At 41.0% G+C, this 16,327-nt stretch overlaps 1 protein-coding gene across 6 annotated transcripts in view; it reads left to right on the forward strand.

Moving 5' to 3' along the window:
• KMT2A (lysine methyltransferase 2A) overlaps positions 1–16,327 on the forward strand; it is an 87,025-nt gene that overhangs the window by 25,838 nt on the left and 44,860 nt on the right. For 5 of the 6 annotated variants that reach the window (XM_047754092.1, XM_047754094.1, XM_047754093.1 and 2 more), the window contains 7 exons: positions 3,091–3,160; positions 5,936–8,589; positions 10,304–10,481; positions 11,769–12,003; positions 14,521–14,585; positions 15,471–15,848; positions 16,182–16,255. In XM_047754092.1, the coding sequence (XP_047610048.1) occupies positions 3,091–3,160; positions 5,936–8,589; positions 10,304–10,481; positions 11,769–12,003; positions 14,521–14,585; positions 15,471–15,848; positions 16,182–16,255 (3,654 nt within the window). The remainder of the gene's footprint in view (positions 1–3,090; positions 3,161–5,935; positions 8,590–10,303; positions 10,482–11,768; positions 12,004–14,520; positions 14,586–15,470; positions 15,849–16,181; positions 16,256–16,327) is intronic. The other variant, XM_047754097.1, reaches the window with a different exon arrangement.

Below are 16,327 nucleotides of genomic sequence, written 5' to 3' on the forward strand. Positions count from 1 at the left end.
CTTTGCTTTGGGAATGGGTAGCATATATAAATGGTTGTTGAATGAGTGACCAAGTAAAAGAAATAGTGCTTTGTTTGAAAAGTTGCCTTGTAGTGCATAATTCCTTAAAATATAGAATTTCATGTATTTTTCTAAAATGTCTTCATTGTTATATTTTATGTATAAACATTATTATCTGTAATACTTATTTTGGGTTTGCATAGATTCTCTTGTAGAAAAAATATTCCTATCGCTTCATCACCTACAAATTCAACAGCATGTAAGGGATTAAAATTCTGCCATTAAAATCAAGGTCCTCAAATGTTAAGATATTTATGGGTAAAATAGAATTTGCTAGTAGAGTTATGTTTGGAAGTTCTCAAATAACTGGTTACCCTAGACTTAGGAGGAGGGGTAATAAAGAGAGAAATTCTACATATTCATTACTTTGGAATTAGATTTCACTTAAGAAGCCACATTAGCTTCACTGAATTCCTAATCACTGGAAGCTAAATGTGATTTAACAGTATTTTACAGTGCTCAACTTGGCAAGGATATTTTTCTGTCTTTGGAGGTAAGAAAGGGGTAAAATCTTGGCGAGCTAGTCTCCAAGGACTTCATTATCCAGAAGGGATAGGTTTGTTGGCTCCTGCCTATACTTTGTCTTGGAATGCTGTGTGTATTAGAGAAAGCCAGAATGAAAGGAAAAGTATGCATGGGTGTGTGGACCCCTTTTCCAGGAATATTTGGTATCTCCTGTTCCCTCTCTCCAGGGCTGTCCAGGCTTATGATGCCATAGTGCCAAACATGGATTTAATTGCAGCTCCTTTTGTTGTCTTTTTGTAGACATTTTGCCTTAGTATTTCGTTTTTTAGGCAAGCCTAAATCCCCAGGAAGCCCAGCACTGCTGCCATGTTTACTTCATCTTCTAGGAACCCCGCATGTTTAAAAGCGGGTGATGGGAGTGACAGGAGAGGCAGAAAGGACTTCATTTGCGCCTTCTTGCCGCAATTTTTTCCCAGTGCTTTCTCAGTTTGGCTTCCCTTAGATTTTGGGAGGCTCTTACATGGAATTGGAAGTTCAGAGTTAGCCTCTAGGGCATTTTAACATAACAATGAGGGCTTTTGTTTTTGATTAAACTGTCTGGATTATTTAAACAGTGGGTACTTACTTTTTTTAAGCCTGCTTCAAGAAGTCAATCTATATTTCAAGTGAAAAGAAAGTTCTTGGGTGGAAGTAAAGTCTTTCTTATTCCAACTAAAAGACCACAGGGAAAGAGTTAATGCTCTCTGTCATTTTAGAAAGTACTTGGAAACTTTAAACTTTGGCAGAGTTAGTTAAATTACTGCCTGGCTGCTCAATAGCACTCTGTTTGGGAGCATATTGAATTAGGGTTGTACAGGTACATATTGTGAAAGTTGGAAATAAAGAAAGTGACTCACTAAGGTTGCTGATAATGAACATAGCAATGTGAATCTCTTATGTTTCTTTTAAAGATTAATCATCTTTCCTTACTTCAGCTGTTGGTTAGGTTACTTTACCTGTTGGTTACTTTGGTTATGTATAGTTGTTAGAACTCTCATTGCAACATATGGGGCATAAATTTCATGCATTTAGCAATGGAGTCCCTAGGTAAGTGTTAGGAAATCGCCAGAGGCCTTTGTGAAATGTATAGATTAGCAGATTGTTCCATGAGGATAATGCAGGAAAAGAATGAGTTAAATCAGAAACTTTAAGGATTTGAAAATGGGCATCGTGTTACATTAATGATAGCTGAAAGAATAGCATATTTTGTACTGTAGATGATTTATTTGATTTCTTTGAATATTTATTTATAGTTTTAGATTGTAACCATTATGGTAGGAAGTTCTTTGTAATTGACTGTATGATATTGGGCAAGTCACTTGGCCTTTCAGAACTTTGGTTTCTAAAACCACATCAATAATGAGAATATAATATGGATGCTGCCTTATAGTTTTCTGGGTAATTTAATGTAAATTAGACAATTTACGTAAATTACTTTGTTTACTCCTTATAACACTTCAGTCAGTGGTGTCACGTGCTGACAAACGAGGATGGACTGGCCCCATCTAAAACTGGGGGTCTTTAATTGGTGGAACTTAGTTTGGGAGTTATCAGTATAAATTGGAGGTACAAGAAAATCTGTCTTTAATTCCTTGTTTTGTTCTTGTTTTATGTGGGTTTTATTTCTCACATCTGAAATTCTTTCTCTTTCTTGTCTCTCTCTGGAAAGAACTCTTAATCTTTGAATCAGTGAATGTCTATTAATCAGGTTGTTTAAATAGACCATGTTTCTTGAGAACTTGTTCAAAATTGGTTAAACCCTTAGTATTTTTTAATATGGCAGGTTAAAAGTTAGAGGTAAGGAGAAGTTTTTTGCCTTTTCCAAGTACAACTGAAAATAAGATGCTTCCTTCAGTTAATCTTAGATGCATTTCACCCTTCATGTGGTCCATTCATCAACCTTTTCACCAATGCTGCTGCCCACCATTAAGTCTCTTATCACAGGGCATTTTAAAATAATGCCATAAAATGCATGTTGAGAATCTTTGGATCTCAAATGTACAGAAATCACATCTAAATATCAGTTCCTGAGTTAAGGAACTGACAGTTATGGCAATTGCAGTCTCTTAATATTTGGTACATAAGAGATTATGATATGGTTTATGTTATTCCTAATGTGTCTGTAGACTTTACTACTCTGAAAAGATTTATGTGTTTTATTGGGGCTGTATGTTTCTCCCATTGTACTGATTTGCTTACTTGAATTAAAGTCATTCTTTAATTGTTTTGGGCCGTATCTATAGTTTGAAATTTAGGACTATCCCCTGTGTACTGTGCACCAAAGGTGATTATCAATGCATTGTTCACTTACTACACAGCTCCTATTTGTCTATAATGAAGCTGTATGGCTGGGTCCATTTAGTTCAATATTAAGTTATTTTATAAAAATATCCATGTGAATGATGATGATTAATACATAGAGGATAATTTTTCCAAATTGTTTGTGTCTCCTCTGGGCATTTCTTTGGGATATGCTCACAGTTATGTTTTTTTCCCTGATTTTAAAATAATTTTCCTTTGTTGTAGGATGAGCAGTTCTTAGGTTTTGGCTCAGATGAAGAAGTCAGAGTACGAAGTCCCACAAGGTCTCCTTCAGGTATGGCCAGTTAAATGCATGGCGCCTTTACGTTTTAAGAGACTGTGGCCTCTCCTTGCCTTCTTTGCCTGTGAAGGGTGGTCTTAAATACTAGGGTTTTGGGATCCTTTCCTTTTTCTCATATTAAGTAGGAAGTGGCTTTTGAACTAGACCTCTTTATGGGAGCCTCTCTGTCAGGCTGATTTTGGTTTATTCTTGGTTTTGCTTCTCTTTGGGAACCACTTGAGGCACGGGGGCTATGTTTCCACGGAATGACTGCAGATTGAAGGCTACCTCCTAAGAGCATCCTCAGATTTACACATTTTGAACTGAATGGTGGTAAACATGACTTTGGAAAACATTTGGCCATTGTATTTTACAGATGAAATTTGGTCTGCTATTGTCTAAGAACTGAAAACAAAAAAATGGGCACTGTATGAAACTGTTTTACCTGATCCTTGAAAAACTGTATTAAAATAAAGAAAATAGAAATGACAAGGGTATTTCCATTTATTAGCAATATTTGTTGTTGTTCTCACCAAGAAAATATCTAGAATGTCTTACTTCTAGACTCAAGGGCAGTTTCCTGTGAGTTGATCCTCAGTGGAAATAGTATTTAATGGCTTGCAGAATTCTGTTCTGGATAGGAGAGAGCTGTAGATCTTTTGATGAAAAAAATCATTCCCCATTGGCGCTGCCATTCGGACTTCTTGTATAGTTTCCTTTGATTTTATGTGGATGGACAATCTACTTAAATAGGATGTTATTAGCCGTGTTTTGCTCTTTGACTTAGTCTGTGATGTTCGTTAGCATTTGGGTTTCATTTAAGAGTCATATGTTATATAGTGATCTAGTTCAAACACGTAAGTTGACAATTTTTTCCTTTCCCAGGTGGAAGGACCTAGCCAGTAGTATCCCAGTGTCTGTGCCATTTAGACAGTAGCAGTATTCTTGTTAAGATGTGATGAAATCGTAAAACTTCTCATCAGAAGTCTTACCCTTCATTTATAGATGATAAGCAAGGCCCAGAAATGAAATGATCATGAGCAGTTACTTCTAAATGATTTGTGAGTTCTTTGAATGTGTTGTGGATTATGGAAGTTAGCAGAAATGTACTCTTCTCTGTTCTGCTTGCTTTTTTCTAGTTGTCTATCCAAAGGTTCTTTTGGGAGGGGGGGGTGCTTTGCCTGTGGCATATGGAAGTTCCTGGGCCGGGGATTGAACTCAAGCCATAGCAGGGACCTAAACCACTGCAATGACAATGCCAGATCCTTCATCCACGGTGCCACAGGAGAACTCCACCAAAAGCTTCTTTTTTGGATAGAAGAGCTTTTCAGAATTAATAAAGGCCTATGAGTGGCCAGGTTCAAGTCTGCCTTGATTATAAAGAATCTTGTGATATATTTCTGAGTAGGAGTTTATTTTGTTAATTCACAGCCGTTGATGGTTTCTTGTTTTTTTCTTGGCTGTCAGTATACCTCGAATGTTGTTTTGTTGTTGTTTTAATCATTTGTATATACTTTATTATTTAAGAATTGAAAGATAGTTTTCTGTCTCCTAGTCCATTATTTTTGTTGTAATTAGTGTATTTTGAGTCAGATTTGTGAATCCTTAATCTGTTAAGGGAAGTCTCGAGTTAATTGGTGAGGAAAGCATTTATATTTAGAAAGCTTAACAATAAGACCTTTGTTGATTTTTGTTCTGTTTGTTGGTTGCTTCCATAGTCTAAAATGTTCATCATAATGACATAAATCTCTTTTGGTGCCTGTTAGGGGAGGTTTTAATCTCAGAAGAATGTTGAGTCATATAAAACATTGAAAAGTCATGAGAGAAGGGAAGATATGATACATTAGTCAACTCTTTAAATTTTTTTTTTATTACTCAATGATAGATTAAGCAACTCTTAATACATTTAGAAAGTACAAATTATACAAAGGAGTTTAGAAAATAGTTTTATTAAGTTTCTTGATAAATAGCAAATTGAGCTAATTTATAAATTGGCAAATTCCTTTTATTTAAAATAGAAGGAATCTGATTTAAGTAGTTTGCTCTTGACATCAATTATGGTTACATCTTTTTTGTAATTTGAGACTAACTAGTTCAAGAACCTGTAGGTAGGGGACTAGATTAATGGGCACATCATCTTATTTCACCAAGCAGTTCACATACCACTGAGTTCTGTGATCCTATTCATGAATGAATTTTTTTTTCCAATGAAACTTTCTTAACTTACTTTGGTGAAGCCAGTTAAAAAGTCCAGGAAGCTGAACTGCCTGTAGAAGTTGGTATGTTATTGTATCTGCAGAAGTTGATGCATTAATGATTGAAGAGCACCTAGTTCAAATTTATTAAAACTGAAATTCTGAGTTAAAAAGATGGGATGAATACTGTAAATGTGTTCTCAAATACTACTCTTGGTGGCTAGGATATGGAAAAGGTGATACAGTTAGTTTTAAAACTTTTTTTTTTTTTAATTAAAAAAAAAACCTTATTCACCTAAAGCAGTAGGAAAGTCAGTTTAATATATAAATTGCTTAGTTGAAAACCTTATTATTATCTTAGTTTTTCTGTCAACAATGTAGTTAAGTGTTCTTATGGGTAGGATGTTATTTACTTGATTTCTTCAAGGCAGGTTTTTGGTGAAAAGAAACTAAGCACAATTAAGATGTTTTATTGACTCGTTATACCCAATAGAGTTCAGTACAAAGTGGCTTATGCTAAATTATATTCAGCTTAGGTAAGACCTAAACTACAAAGCTAAATATATGCTCTTCATTGTTTAATTTCTATACACAGTTAAAACTAGTCCTCGAAAACCTCGCGGGAGGCCTAGAAGTGGCTCTGACCGAAACTCAGCCCTCCTCTCAGACCCACCTGTGTTCTCCCCTCTAAATAAATCAGAGACCAGACCTGGAGATAAGATCAAGAAGAAAGATTCTAAAAGTATAGAAAAGAAGAGAGGAAGACCTCCCACTTTCCCTGGAGTAAAACTCAAAATAACACATGGAAAGGACATTACAGAGTTACCAAAGGGAAACAAAGAAGATAGCCTGAAGAAAATGAAACGGACACCTTCTGCCACGTTTCAGCAAGCCACAAAGATTAAAAAATTAAGAGCAGGTAAACTCTCTCCTCTCAAGTCAAAATTTAAGACAGGGAAGCTTCAAATAGGAAGGAAGGGGGTACAGATTGTTCGCCGAAGAGGAAGGCCTCCGTCCACAGAAAGGATAAAGACTCCTGCAGGTCTCCTCATTAACTCAGAACTGGAAAAGCCCCAGAAGGTCCGGAAAGACAAGGAAGGAACACCTCCACTCACAAAAGAAGATAAGACAGTAGTCAGACAAAGCCCTCGAAGGATTAAGCCGGTTAGGATTATTCCTTCTTCTAAAAGGACAGATGCAACAATCGCTAAGCAGCTCCTGCAGAGGGCAAAAAAGGGGGCTCAGAAGAAAATTGAGAAAGAAGCAGCTCAGCTGCAAGGAAGAAAGGTGAAGACACAGGTCAAAAACATCCGGCAGTTCATCATGCCTGTCGTCAGCGCCATCTCCTCGCGGATCATTAAAACCCCTCGGCGGTTTATAGAGGATGAAGATTATGACCCTCCAATTAAAATTGCCCGACTCGAGTCTACACCGAATAGTAGATTCAGCGCCACATCCTGTGGATCTTCTGAAAAATCAAGCGCAGCTTCTCAGCACTCCTCGCAAATGTCTTCAGACTCCTCCCGATCGAGTAGCCCCAGTGTTGATACCTCCACAGATTCTCAGGCCTCTGAGGAGATTCAGGTACTTCCTGAAGAGCGGAGCGATACCCCCGAAGTTCATACTCCACTGCCTATTTCCCAGTCCCCAGAAAACGAGAGTACTGACAGGCGAAGCCGAAGGTATTCAGTGTCAGAGAGAAGTTTTGGATCTAGAACGACGAAGAAACTCTCCACTCTGCAAAGTGCCCCCCCGCAGCAGACCTCTTCCTCGCCACCTCCACCCCTGCTTACTCCACCCCCTCCACTGCAGCCAGCCTCCAGCATCTCTGACCACACACCTTGGCTCATGCCTCCAACGATCCCCTTAGCATCACCATTTTTGCCTACTTCTGCCGCTCCCATGCAAGGGAAGCGAAAATCTATTTTGCGAGAACCAACGTTTAGGTGGACTTCTTTAAAGCATTCTAGGTCAGAGCCACAGTACTTTTCCTCAGCAAAGTATGCCAAAGAAGGTCTTATTCGCAAACCAATATTTGATAATTTCCGCCCCCCTCCACTAACTCCTGAGGATGTCGGCTTCGCATCCGGGTTTTCTACATCTGGTACTGCTGCTTCAGCCCGATTGTTTTCGCCACTCCATTCTGGAACAAGGTTTGATATGCACAAACGGAGCCCTCTTCTGAGAGCTCCAAGATTTACTCCAAGCGAGGCTCACTCTAGAATATTTGAGTCTGTAACCTTGCCTAGTAATCGAACTTCTGCTGGAACATCTTCTTCAGGATTATCGAACAGGAAAAGGAAAAGAAAAGTGTTTAGCCCTATTCGATCTGAACCAAGATCTCCTTCTCACTCCATGAGGACAAGAAGCGGAAGGCTTAGCACTTCGGAGCTGTCACCTCTCACCCCACCGTCTTCTGTCTCTTCCTCGTTAAGCATTTCTGTTAGTCCTCTTGCCACTAGTGCCTTAAACCCAACTTTTACTTTTCCTTCTCATTCCCTGACTCAGTCTGGGGAATCTGCAGAGAAAAGCCAGAGACCAAGGAAGCAGACTAGTGCTCCGGCAGAGCCATTTTCATCCAGTAGTCCCACTCCTCTCTTCCCTTGGTTTACCCCAGGCTCTCAGACTGAAAGAGGGAGGAATAAAGACAAGGCCCCTGAGGAGCTGTCCAAAGAGCGAGATGCTGACAAGAGCGTGGAGAAGGACAAGAGTAGAGAGAGAGACCGGGAGAGAGAAAAAGAGAATAAGCGGGAGTCCAGGAAAGAGAAAAGGAAAAAGGGATCAGAAATTCAGAGTAGCTCTGCTTTGTATCCTGTGGGTAGGGTTTCCAAAGAGAAGGTCGTTGATGAAGATGTGGCCACTTCATCTTCTGCCAAAAAAGCAACAGGGCGGAAGAAGTCTTCATCACTTGATTCTGGGACTGATATTGCTTCTGTGACTCTTGGGGATACAACAGCTGTCAAAACCAAAATACTTATAAAGAAAGGGAGAGGAAATCTGGAAAAAAACAACTTGGACCTCGGCCCAACTGCCCCATCCCTGGAGAAGGAGAAAACCCTCTGCCTTTCCACTCCTTCATCTAGCACTGTTAAACATTCCACTTCCTCCATAGGCTCCATGTTGGCTCAGGCAGACAAGCTTCCAATGACTGACAAGAGGGTTGCCAGCCTCCTAAAAAAGGCCAAAGCCCAGCTCTGCAAGATTGAGAAGAGTAAGAGTCTTAAACAGACTGACCAGCCCAAAGCACAGGTACTCTTTTCCATCTTGCCTGTTAAAATCAACAGTTTCTCGAGCCCTTTGCATGAGCAGGTTTTAGGCTGTGTGTTTCAGGTACATCCAGTTATGGAATCTAGAAAAGATGGTGAACCTATAAGGACTGGGAGGATTTTAGGTAGAAAATGAGAGGGGAGAACATTTTAAGGAGGGGGAGCAGTGTAGGTAGAGATCAAAAAGTGTAACACATACTTGAGGGCTGGTGAATAGCTGGACCAGCAGGCGTAGGAAGGTGGTGAACCAAGACTGAAAGGTAGGTGGGGCCGAATTACACAGAGAGCTGAGTTGTTGGGACTTAATGGGTTCGGTGTGATGGAATCAGGGACTTCATTTTGAAGGTACATTTTTGTAGTCAAATTGCTTTCTGTTGTTTACTATAGAAAACAAGGAGGGGGATTTTTTTCTTCCGAGTAGCAAGTGATTAGACAGACTAGTAGGAAATAAATGTTTGCAGAATACATATGAGAAGCACAGCCTTTTTTGTGGTACAGAAAAGCTGAAGAATTCAGTTAGTTAAGAGGATGACAAATAGGAATTCCCATTATGGCTCAGCGGTAGCCAAGCCAGCTAGTATCCATGAGGACTGGGTTTGATCCCTGGCTCTGCTCAGTGGGTTAAGGATTTGTCAGTGGCACGAGCTGTGGTGTAGGTCATACACACAGCTCAGATCCATGGTCGCTGTGGTGTAGGCCAGCAGCTGTAGCTCTTGATTTAACCCCTAGCCTGGGAACCCCCATATGTTGTGGGTGCAGCCCAAAAAAGCAAAAAATAAAAATAAAAAGATGATGACAAATAGATTTTTGTAAAGAACAGCTTTAAAAAACAAAAAAAACCCAAAATGAGCCAGGCACTGGCTTTTTTGAGAAAACCTGTCAATCTTTGTGTTTTTAAAAAAAGTTTTCATGTAGTTGACACATGTTTATACCAACATATCAGGTTAGGTTAAGCTGACCACAAACTTAGGTTTTAATGTTGTTCAACATAGGGCCACATTTACATTTAGTAATTTTTGCCAGTGGGAGTTCTCGCAGGAATATGAGACTTATTTCTGTCACCATTTTGGATGTGTTTGGTTAGCCTCCTAGCTATAGGAGGTATGGCTCTTTAAAATGTGGACCATTTCTGTTTGGAGCCTTTTATACTTCATTTACAGGTAATTTCACCCTGCTTCCCTGTTGATCAGGAAATATAAGAAAGAGTCTGTGGTTAGATAAACCCTGTTTATATCAGACTGAACCTTTTGATAATATAGACTGGCAGATTGTTTTTTGTTTGTTTTTTGAGGGGAATTTTTTGGTTTCTTCTTCTTTGGTCACACTCATAGCATGTGGAAGTTCTCTGGCCAGGGACTGAACCCACACCACACTAGTTACCAGAACCATAGCAGTGACAATGCTGGATCCTTAACCTCCTGAGCCACCAAGGAACTCTGGGAATTTTAAAGAAGTAGTGTAATTGGGAATGGAAGCTTGGTTGATCTCTGTTTTTTAGTTAGAAGCCTTTTCTGCCATTTTTAGGGTATAGAAGTAGGTGATTTCTGTGTTTTGGTATGGTATATCAGCTGGAAATAACGAGTTGCATGTGTTGATTCTAGATTGTAAGTTAATCAGCTATACCTTGCCTTCATTTGATTTTATTTTCAACACACGTGATTGTTAACTGTTTGTTTTTGGCTTGCCCTCCGATTCAGGGTCAAGAAAGTGACTCGTCGGAGACCTCAGTGCGAGGACCCCGAATTAAACATGTCTGCAGAAGAGCTGCTGTTGCCCTTGGCCGAAAACGAGCTGTGTTTCCTGATGATATGCCCACCCTGAGTGCCTTACCGTGGGAAGAACGAGAAAAAATTTTGTCTTCCATGGGGAATGATGGTAGGTCGGGGATGTCAACCTTGAGTTCTGAGCAGACATTGGGTTTGTTTGTTGATCATCCCAGAGGTGCCCAATAGGTCTTCATAGCATTAGAGGTTAGGCTGGGTCCTCCAAAAAACGTGGCATGGGGGGAGTAACTGCAGGGATTTTATTAGAGGAAACACCTGAGAGAAAAGGGGGAGGGAGTCAGGAAAGCTGGGAGTCTGACCCTAATGAAAGTAAGAGGTAAAGAAGTGGACAGAATCTTCCTCCTAGACCGACATGAAGTGTAAGAAAGCTTGGCAGGGCTGTGGGGCATCCTTGAGCAAATTTTGACTGTCCTAGGAGTCTTGCATCTCCCAGGAGCAGGCCTACCTTAGTGTCCCTGCCACGCTCATCACTGCCTGAGAGCAAGCCCCATGGTAAGTGTGGCCTCTGTACCCCTGGATTTCAGAGCACAGTGGCTGGGGCCTGTGGTTTGAGGTCTGTGAGGCATGGTTCTCATGGTTGCCAAATAGTTTTCAAATGCTGGTGACTATGCATACGAAATTTGAGGGTTAGAGAGTCTTCAGAGGCATTCAGTTCATATTCTTTTTTTGGCTGTACCTAGGACATGGGGAAGTTCTTAAGGCAAGGATCAAATCCGTGCCACAGTAGTGACCTGAGCCACAGCTGTGATAAGGCCAGATCCTTAGCCCCTAAGCCACTAGGGAACTCTTCAACACATACTCTTTTTTTTTTTTAATTAAAAAAATTTTTTTAAAAATTTATTTGGTCTTTTCAGGGCTGCATCTGCAGCATATGGAAGTTCCCAGGCTAGGGGTTGAATCAGAGTTGCAGCTGCACCTGGCCACAGCTACAGTAATGCCAGATCTAAGCCACATCTGTGACCTATGCTGCAGCTTGCAGCAACAGTGGATCCTTGACCCACTGAGCAAGGCCAGGGCTCGAACCTGCATCTTCATGAATGCTAGTCAAGTTCTTAACCCGCTGACCCACATCAGGAACTCCCTGAACTCACATTTTTGATTTTAGGTTACACTGTGTTTTGTTTTCAGTGATTGGATTTTTGCTTTCATCAAGTTGCAAGTTATAGGCATTTTTAAAACATTTAAGTACTTATTTAAAAAAGGCTCTGAACTCTGCATATGAGTATTTTTTTACTATAACGAATTGCATTTCTGGGAGTCCCGATTAAAACAAGGTTGGAATGTATGTAAAAACATCAGTAGATTTTGAGAATCTCCCCTCCGTTCCCAGAAAAGAATCAGATACTCCCTCAGAGCTAATGACACGTTCCTTTAACAGACAAGTCATCGATTGCTGGCTCAGAAGATGCTGAACCTCTTGCTCCGCCCATCAAACCAATTAAACCTGTCACCAGAAACAAGGCTCCGCAGGAACCTCCAGTAAAGAAAGGAAGGCGATCAAGGCGGTGTGGGCAGTGTCCTGGCTGTCAGGTGCCTGAAGACTGTGGTGTTTGCACTAATTGTCTGGACAAGCCCAAGTTTGGTGGCCGCAACATAAAGAAGCAGTGCTGCAAGTGAGTACACATCTGCCCCAAGTGGCTGGCCACCTTTCAGCCAGGAGGTGGTTGCCTGTCCCTAGTTTGTCTTCGAGATGCATCAGAAGACCCAGTGTGCTTGTACTGCATCTCCTTGTAAGATGAGTTGCGCAGTTGAATTTTGTGATGTGCCAGGTTTGGGCTGCACTTAAATAAGAAATCCTTAGGGACAGTGCTAACAGAACTTTATGCAGTGGCAGACATATTCCTTATCTGCTCAAGTTCAGCCTGGTAGCTGTGAGCCAAATGACTAGTTAGCATCTGAAACGTGGTTAGTGTGACTGAGAAACTACATTTAAAACTTTGATTTAATTTTAAAGTTAAATAGCCACATGTACCTAGGCTACTGTATCACTTCAGCTCTGGAGGGTGTCTTCTTAAAAACTGACGAATTTATGTATGGTATTTATTAGGTCAACTGAATTACCTTTATCTTTATGGCATTCAGGAAACATGATTGCCAAAGTTCCCCTTGAGGCTCAGCAGTTAACGAACCTGACTAGCATCCACGAGGATGCGGGTTTGATCCCTGGCCACACTTAGTGGGTTAAGGATCTGGCATTGCCGTGAGCTGTGGTGTAGGTCACAGACACAGCTCAGATCCCACGTTGCTGTGGCTATGGCGTAGGCCGGCGGCTGTAGCCCCAATTGGACCCCCTAGCTTGGGAACCTCCATATGCCACAGGTGTGGACCTAAAAAGACAAAAAAAAAATTAGGAAATGTGATTGCCATGATTGGAGTTCCTTGCTCTCTAACTCTCTAAATATTTTCATGCCTATGGGTTTTGTTTGTTTGTTTGTTTGTTTGTTTGGGTCTTTTAAGGGCTGCCCCTGCAGCATATGGAAGTTTCCAGGCTAGGGGTCCAATTGGAGCTGTAGCCATTGGCCTACACCCCAGCCACAGCAATGCCAGATCCAGGCTGCATCTACAACCTACACCACAGCTCATGGCAACACTGGATCCTTAACCCACTGATCGAGGCCAGGGATCGAACCTGCATCCTCATGGATACTAGTCAGATTAATTTCTGCTAAGCCACAACGGGAACTCTAGAAGTTTTGATTTACTCTACCTTTTTTCCCTTTTTTGAGTTGTTTGTGGATGCACTTTTTTTTTTCCCCTTTTTTTGTCTTTCAGGGCCACGCTTTCGGCACATGGAGGTTCCCACACTAGGGGTCCAATCGGAGCTACAGCTGCCAGCCTACACCATAGTCACAGCAATGCAGGATCCAAGCCGCACCTGTAACCTGCACCACAGCTCACGGCAACGCCAGATCCTTAACCCACTGAACAAGGCCAGGGATGAAACCCACAACCTCATGGTTCCTAGTTGGATTCGTTTCTGCTGTGCCACAACAGGAACTCCTAGTTGCACTTACTACTCGTGGGATAATTTGTTTAAAATGGATGAGAGGGTTGCACAGAAATTTCAAATTTCAAATTCTCAAATAAATGAGAATCTTTTCAAGTGCTTGGCACCAGGAAGAGATATTTTCAATAGGTATCTGCTTAATGAATGAATGAATGACATGACATGAAAGTGATTTATATAAAACATAATTGGGAGAAATGCTGCATTACTTATTGAAGGGGACACAGTTTCTAGGAGACAGCAAGTAGTTCTGTGCTTTGGTTTAGTCTGGCCTTAAGCAAGAATCTTGTTTCAGGAGTTCCCATGGTGGCTCAGTGGTTAACAAATCTGACTAGCATCCATGAGGATGCAGGTTCAATCTCTGGCCTTGATCAGTGGGTTAAGGAACTGGCGTTGCTGTGAGATGTGGTGTAGGCTGCAGACCATGGCTCGAATTCTGCATTGCTATGGCTGTGGTGTAGGCTGGCAGCTAAAGCCCTGATTGGACCTCTAGCCTGGAACCTCCATATGCCACGGGTTTGGCCCTAAAAAGCAAAATAAAAAAATTTTTGTTTCAGTCCCATTAGTGAAAGGAAGTGAGACAATTCACAGATCAGCAAAAAAGGTACATGATGGCAAGATAAAATCACACTAAATTTAGGAGTTGAAGTGGATTCAGTTCAATTTTAGACTTCAAATTAAGTTTGAGTTTCATTAAATTGAGGACTGAAATATGTATCTAAGCCCTGAGATAGACCTGTAGCATTACAGTGGCAGATGGAAGACTTGGGTAATTTTAGTCTATTTTATATTCAGATTACTATATGAATATTAATCTCATAAGGGAGCAGAACTTATCTGACTGCAAGAAATAATGACTGATCATTTTGTGTGTAGTTGCAAGATATTTGAATCCCATTTCACAAATAATTTTATATTTGCTCCATTAGATCTTCAAGGTAGGTAAATTTGCTGGTCAAAAGATTCAAAGGCTTGGATTTAATTTTAAAAATGAGCAGCTCCTTTTTCAGTCCTCAAAATGAACCTGAATAAGAGTTCACTGATTTTTACAGACCAGTTAACGCTCTTTCAATTGGTTCTCTTCTGAATGTAGTTTACTTTATGGTATTCCTTTTTATTATAGGATGAGAAAATGTCAGAATCTACAGTGGATGCCTTCCAAAGCCTACCTTCAAAAGCAAGCAAAAGGTAGTGTTATAAAAAGATCTTCCTCCAAATGCTTCCCCCTTCAGTGTCATACACTCATATACATGTAGTGTAAAGAGAGTACTAGCCTTTCTTTGAAGTACTGTTCTTCCCAGAGAGCTGATGATTGTTGAAGCTGGGTGATAGATATATATGAGTGTTCATTTTACACTTCCCTTTACCTTGGAGCATGCTTGAAATTTACCATAATAATTTTTTTTTTTTGGTCTTTTCGCCATTTTCTTGGGCTGCTTCTGGCGCATATGGAGGTTCCCAGGCTAGGTGTCGAATCAGAGCTGTAGCCACTGGCCTACGCCAGAGCCACAGCAACTCGGGATCCGAGCAGCGTCTACGACCTACACCACAGCTCACAGCAATGCCGGATCCTTAACCCACTAAGCAAGGCCAGAGATCGAACCCACAACCTCATGGTTCCTAGTCGGATTCGTTAACCACTGCGCCACGACGGGAACTCCCTATAATAAAATTTTTAAAAAATCCATTTAAGGACCTCCCACCGTGGCACAATGGATTCGGCAACGTCTTTGGAGCACAAGGACGTGGGTTCAATCCCTGGCCCAGCACAGCAGGTTAAGGATCTGGTGTTGCTGTAGCTTTGGCTCGGATCTGATCTCTGGTCCTGGAGCTTCATATGCCCTGGGGCGGCCAAAAAAAAAAATTTTTTTTTTCCATTTAAAAATTACATTATATTTGATTTCCTAGAGCAATAAAAATATACCTATCTCATTGACCAACTTGCCACTAACTTTTTCTTGCACCTTTCAGGTTCAGCTTTAGGAAACTGAGAATAAGATCGTTACATTCCTATACTTATATATGTTAAATAAAATGTTCTCACAGGAAAATAATCTTGCTTTCCCCCCCCAGCTGTGAAAAAGAAAGAGAAAAAGTCTAAGACTAGTGAAAAGAAAGAGAGCAAAGAGAGCAGCGTTGTGAAGAACTTGGTGGACTGTAGTCAGAAATCTACCCCAGCAGCAAGAGAGGATCCCACCCCCAAGAAAAGCAACAGTGAACCTCCTCCTCGCAAGCCGGTGGAGGACAAGAGCGAGGAAGGGAATTCCTCCACCTCGGCCCCTGAGGCCAAGCAGGTGGCTGCGCCCACCTCCAGGAAGTCCAACAAGCAGGCCTCCCAGCCAACACCAGCCATCCCCCCACAGCCAGCCAGCACAGCACCACCGAGAAAAGAAGTTCCCAAGACCACTCCTAGTGAGCCTAAGAAAAAGCAGCCTCCACCTCCGGAGCCAGGTGAGTGAGGAAGGCAGGAGGAATTGCTCAACCAGAAGTACTAGCAGAGAACACTGACGTCATAAAGAGCGTTTGGAAACCTGAAATGTATGTTTGAAGTCTTTGATATAAGAAAATTAGCTCTCTTGTAACTATTATATAAAAATAAAGAAGTAGAAGCTAAACCCAGTTAACTTGGAGATTTCCTGTTTAAAGTCTAGAGTATAAATGGTTTTTTGTTTTTTCTAATGCCCCCTTCTTCACAGGCCAATCAGCTGTAGAGTCATCGCTGCTATTTAGCATTAACTGTTAAGTTTAGTCGCATCTGACTGTGATTTATTTTGAATTCTCTAGGTCCAGAGCAAAGCAAGCAGAAAAAAGTGGCTCCTCGCCCAAGTATTCCTGTAAAACAAAAACCAAAAGAAAAGGTGAGGAGAAATTTGTTTCTCTACTGTTTCTCAATGATGTGTTCTGAAGGGAATTAGCCTTATCCTTGCCTT

Source organism: Phacochoerus africanus, chromosome 11, assembly GCF_016906955.1.
Source record: "Phacochoerus africanus isolate WHEZ1 chromosome 11, ROS_Pafr_v1, whole genome shotgun sequence".
NCBI classification, from domain to species: Eukaryota; Metazoa; Chordata; class Mammalia; order Artiodactyla; family Suidae; genus Phacochoerus; species Phacochoerus africanus.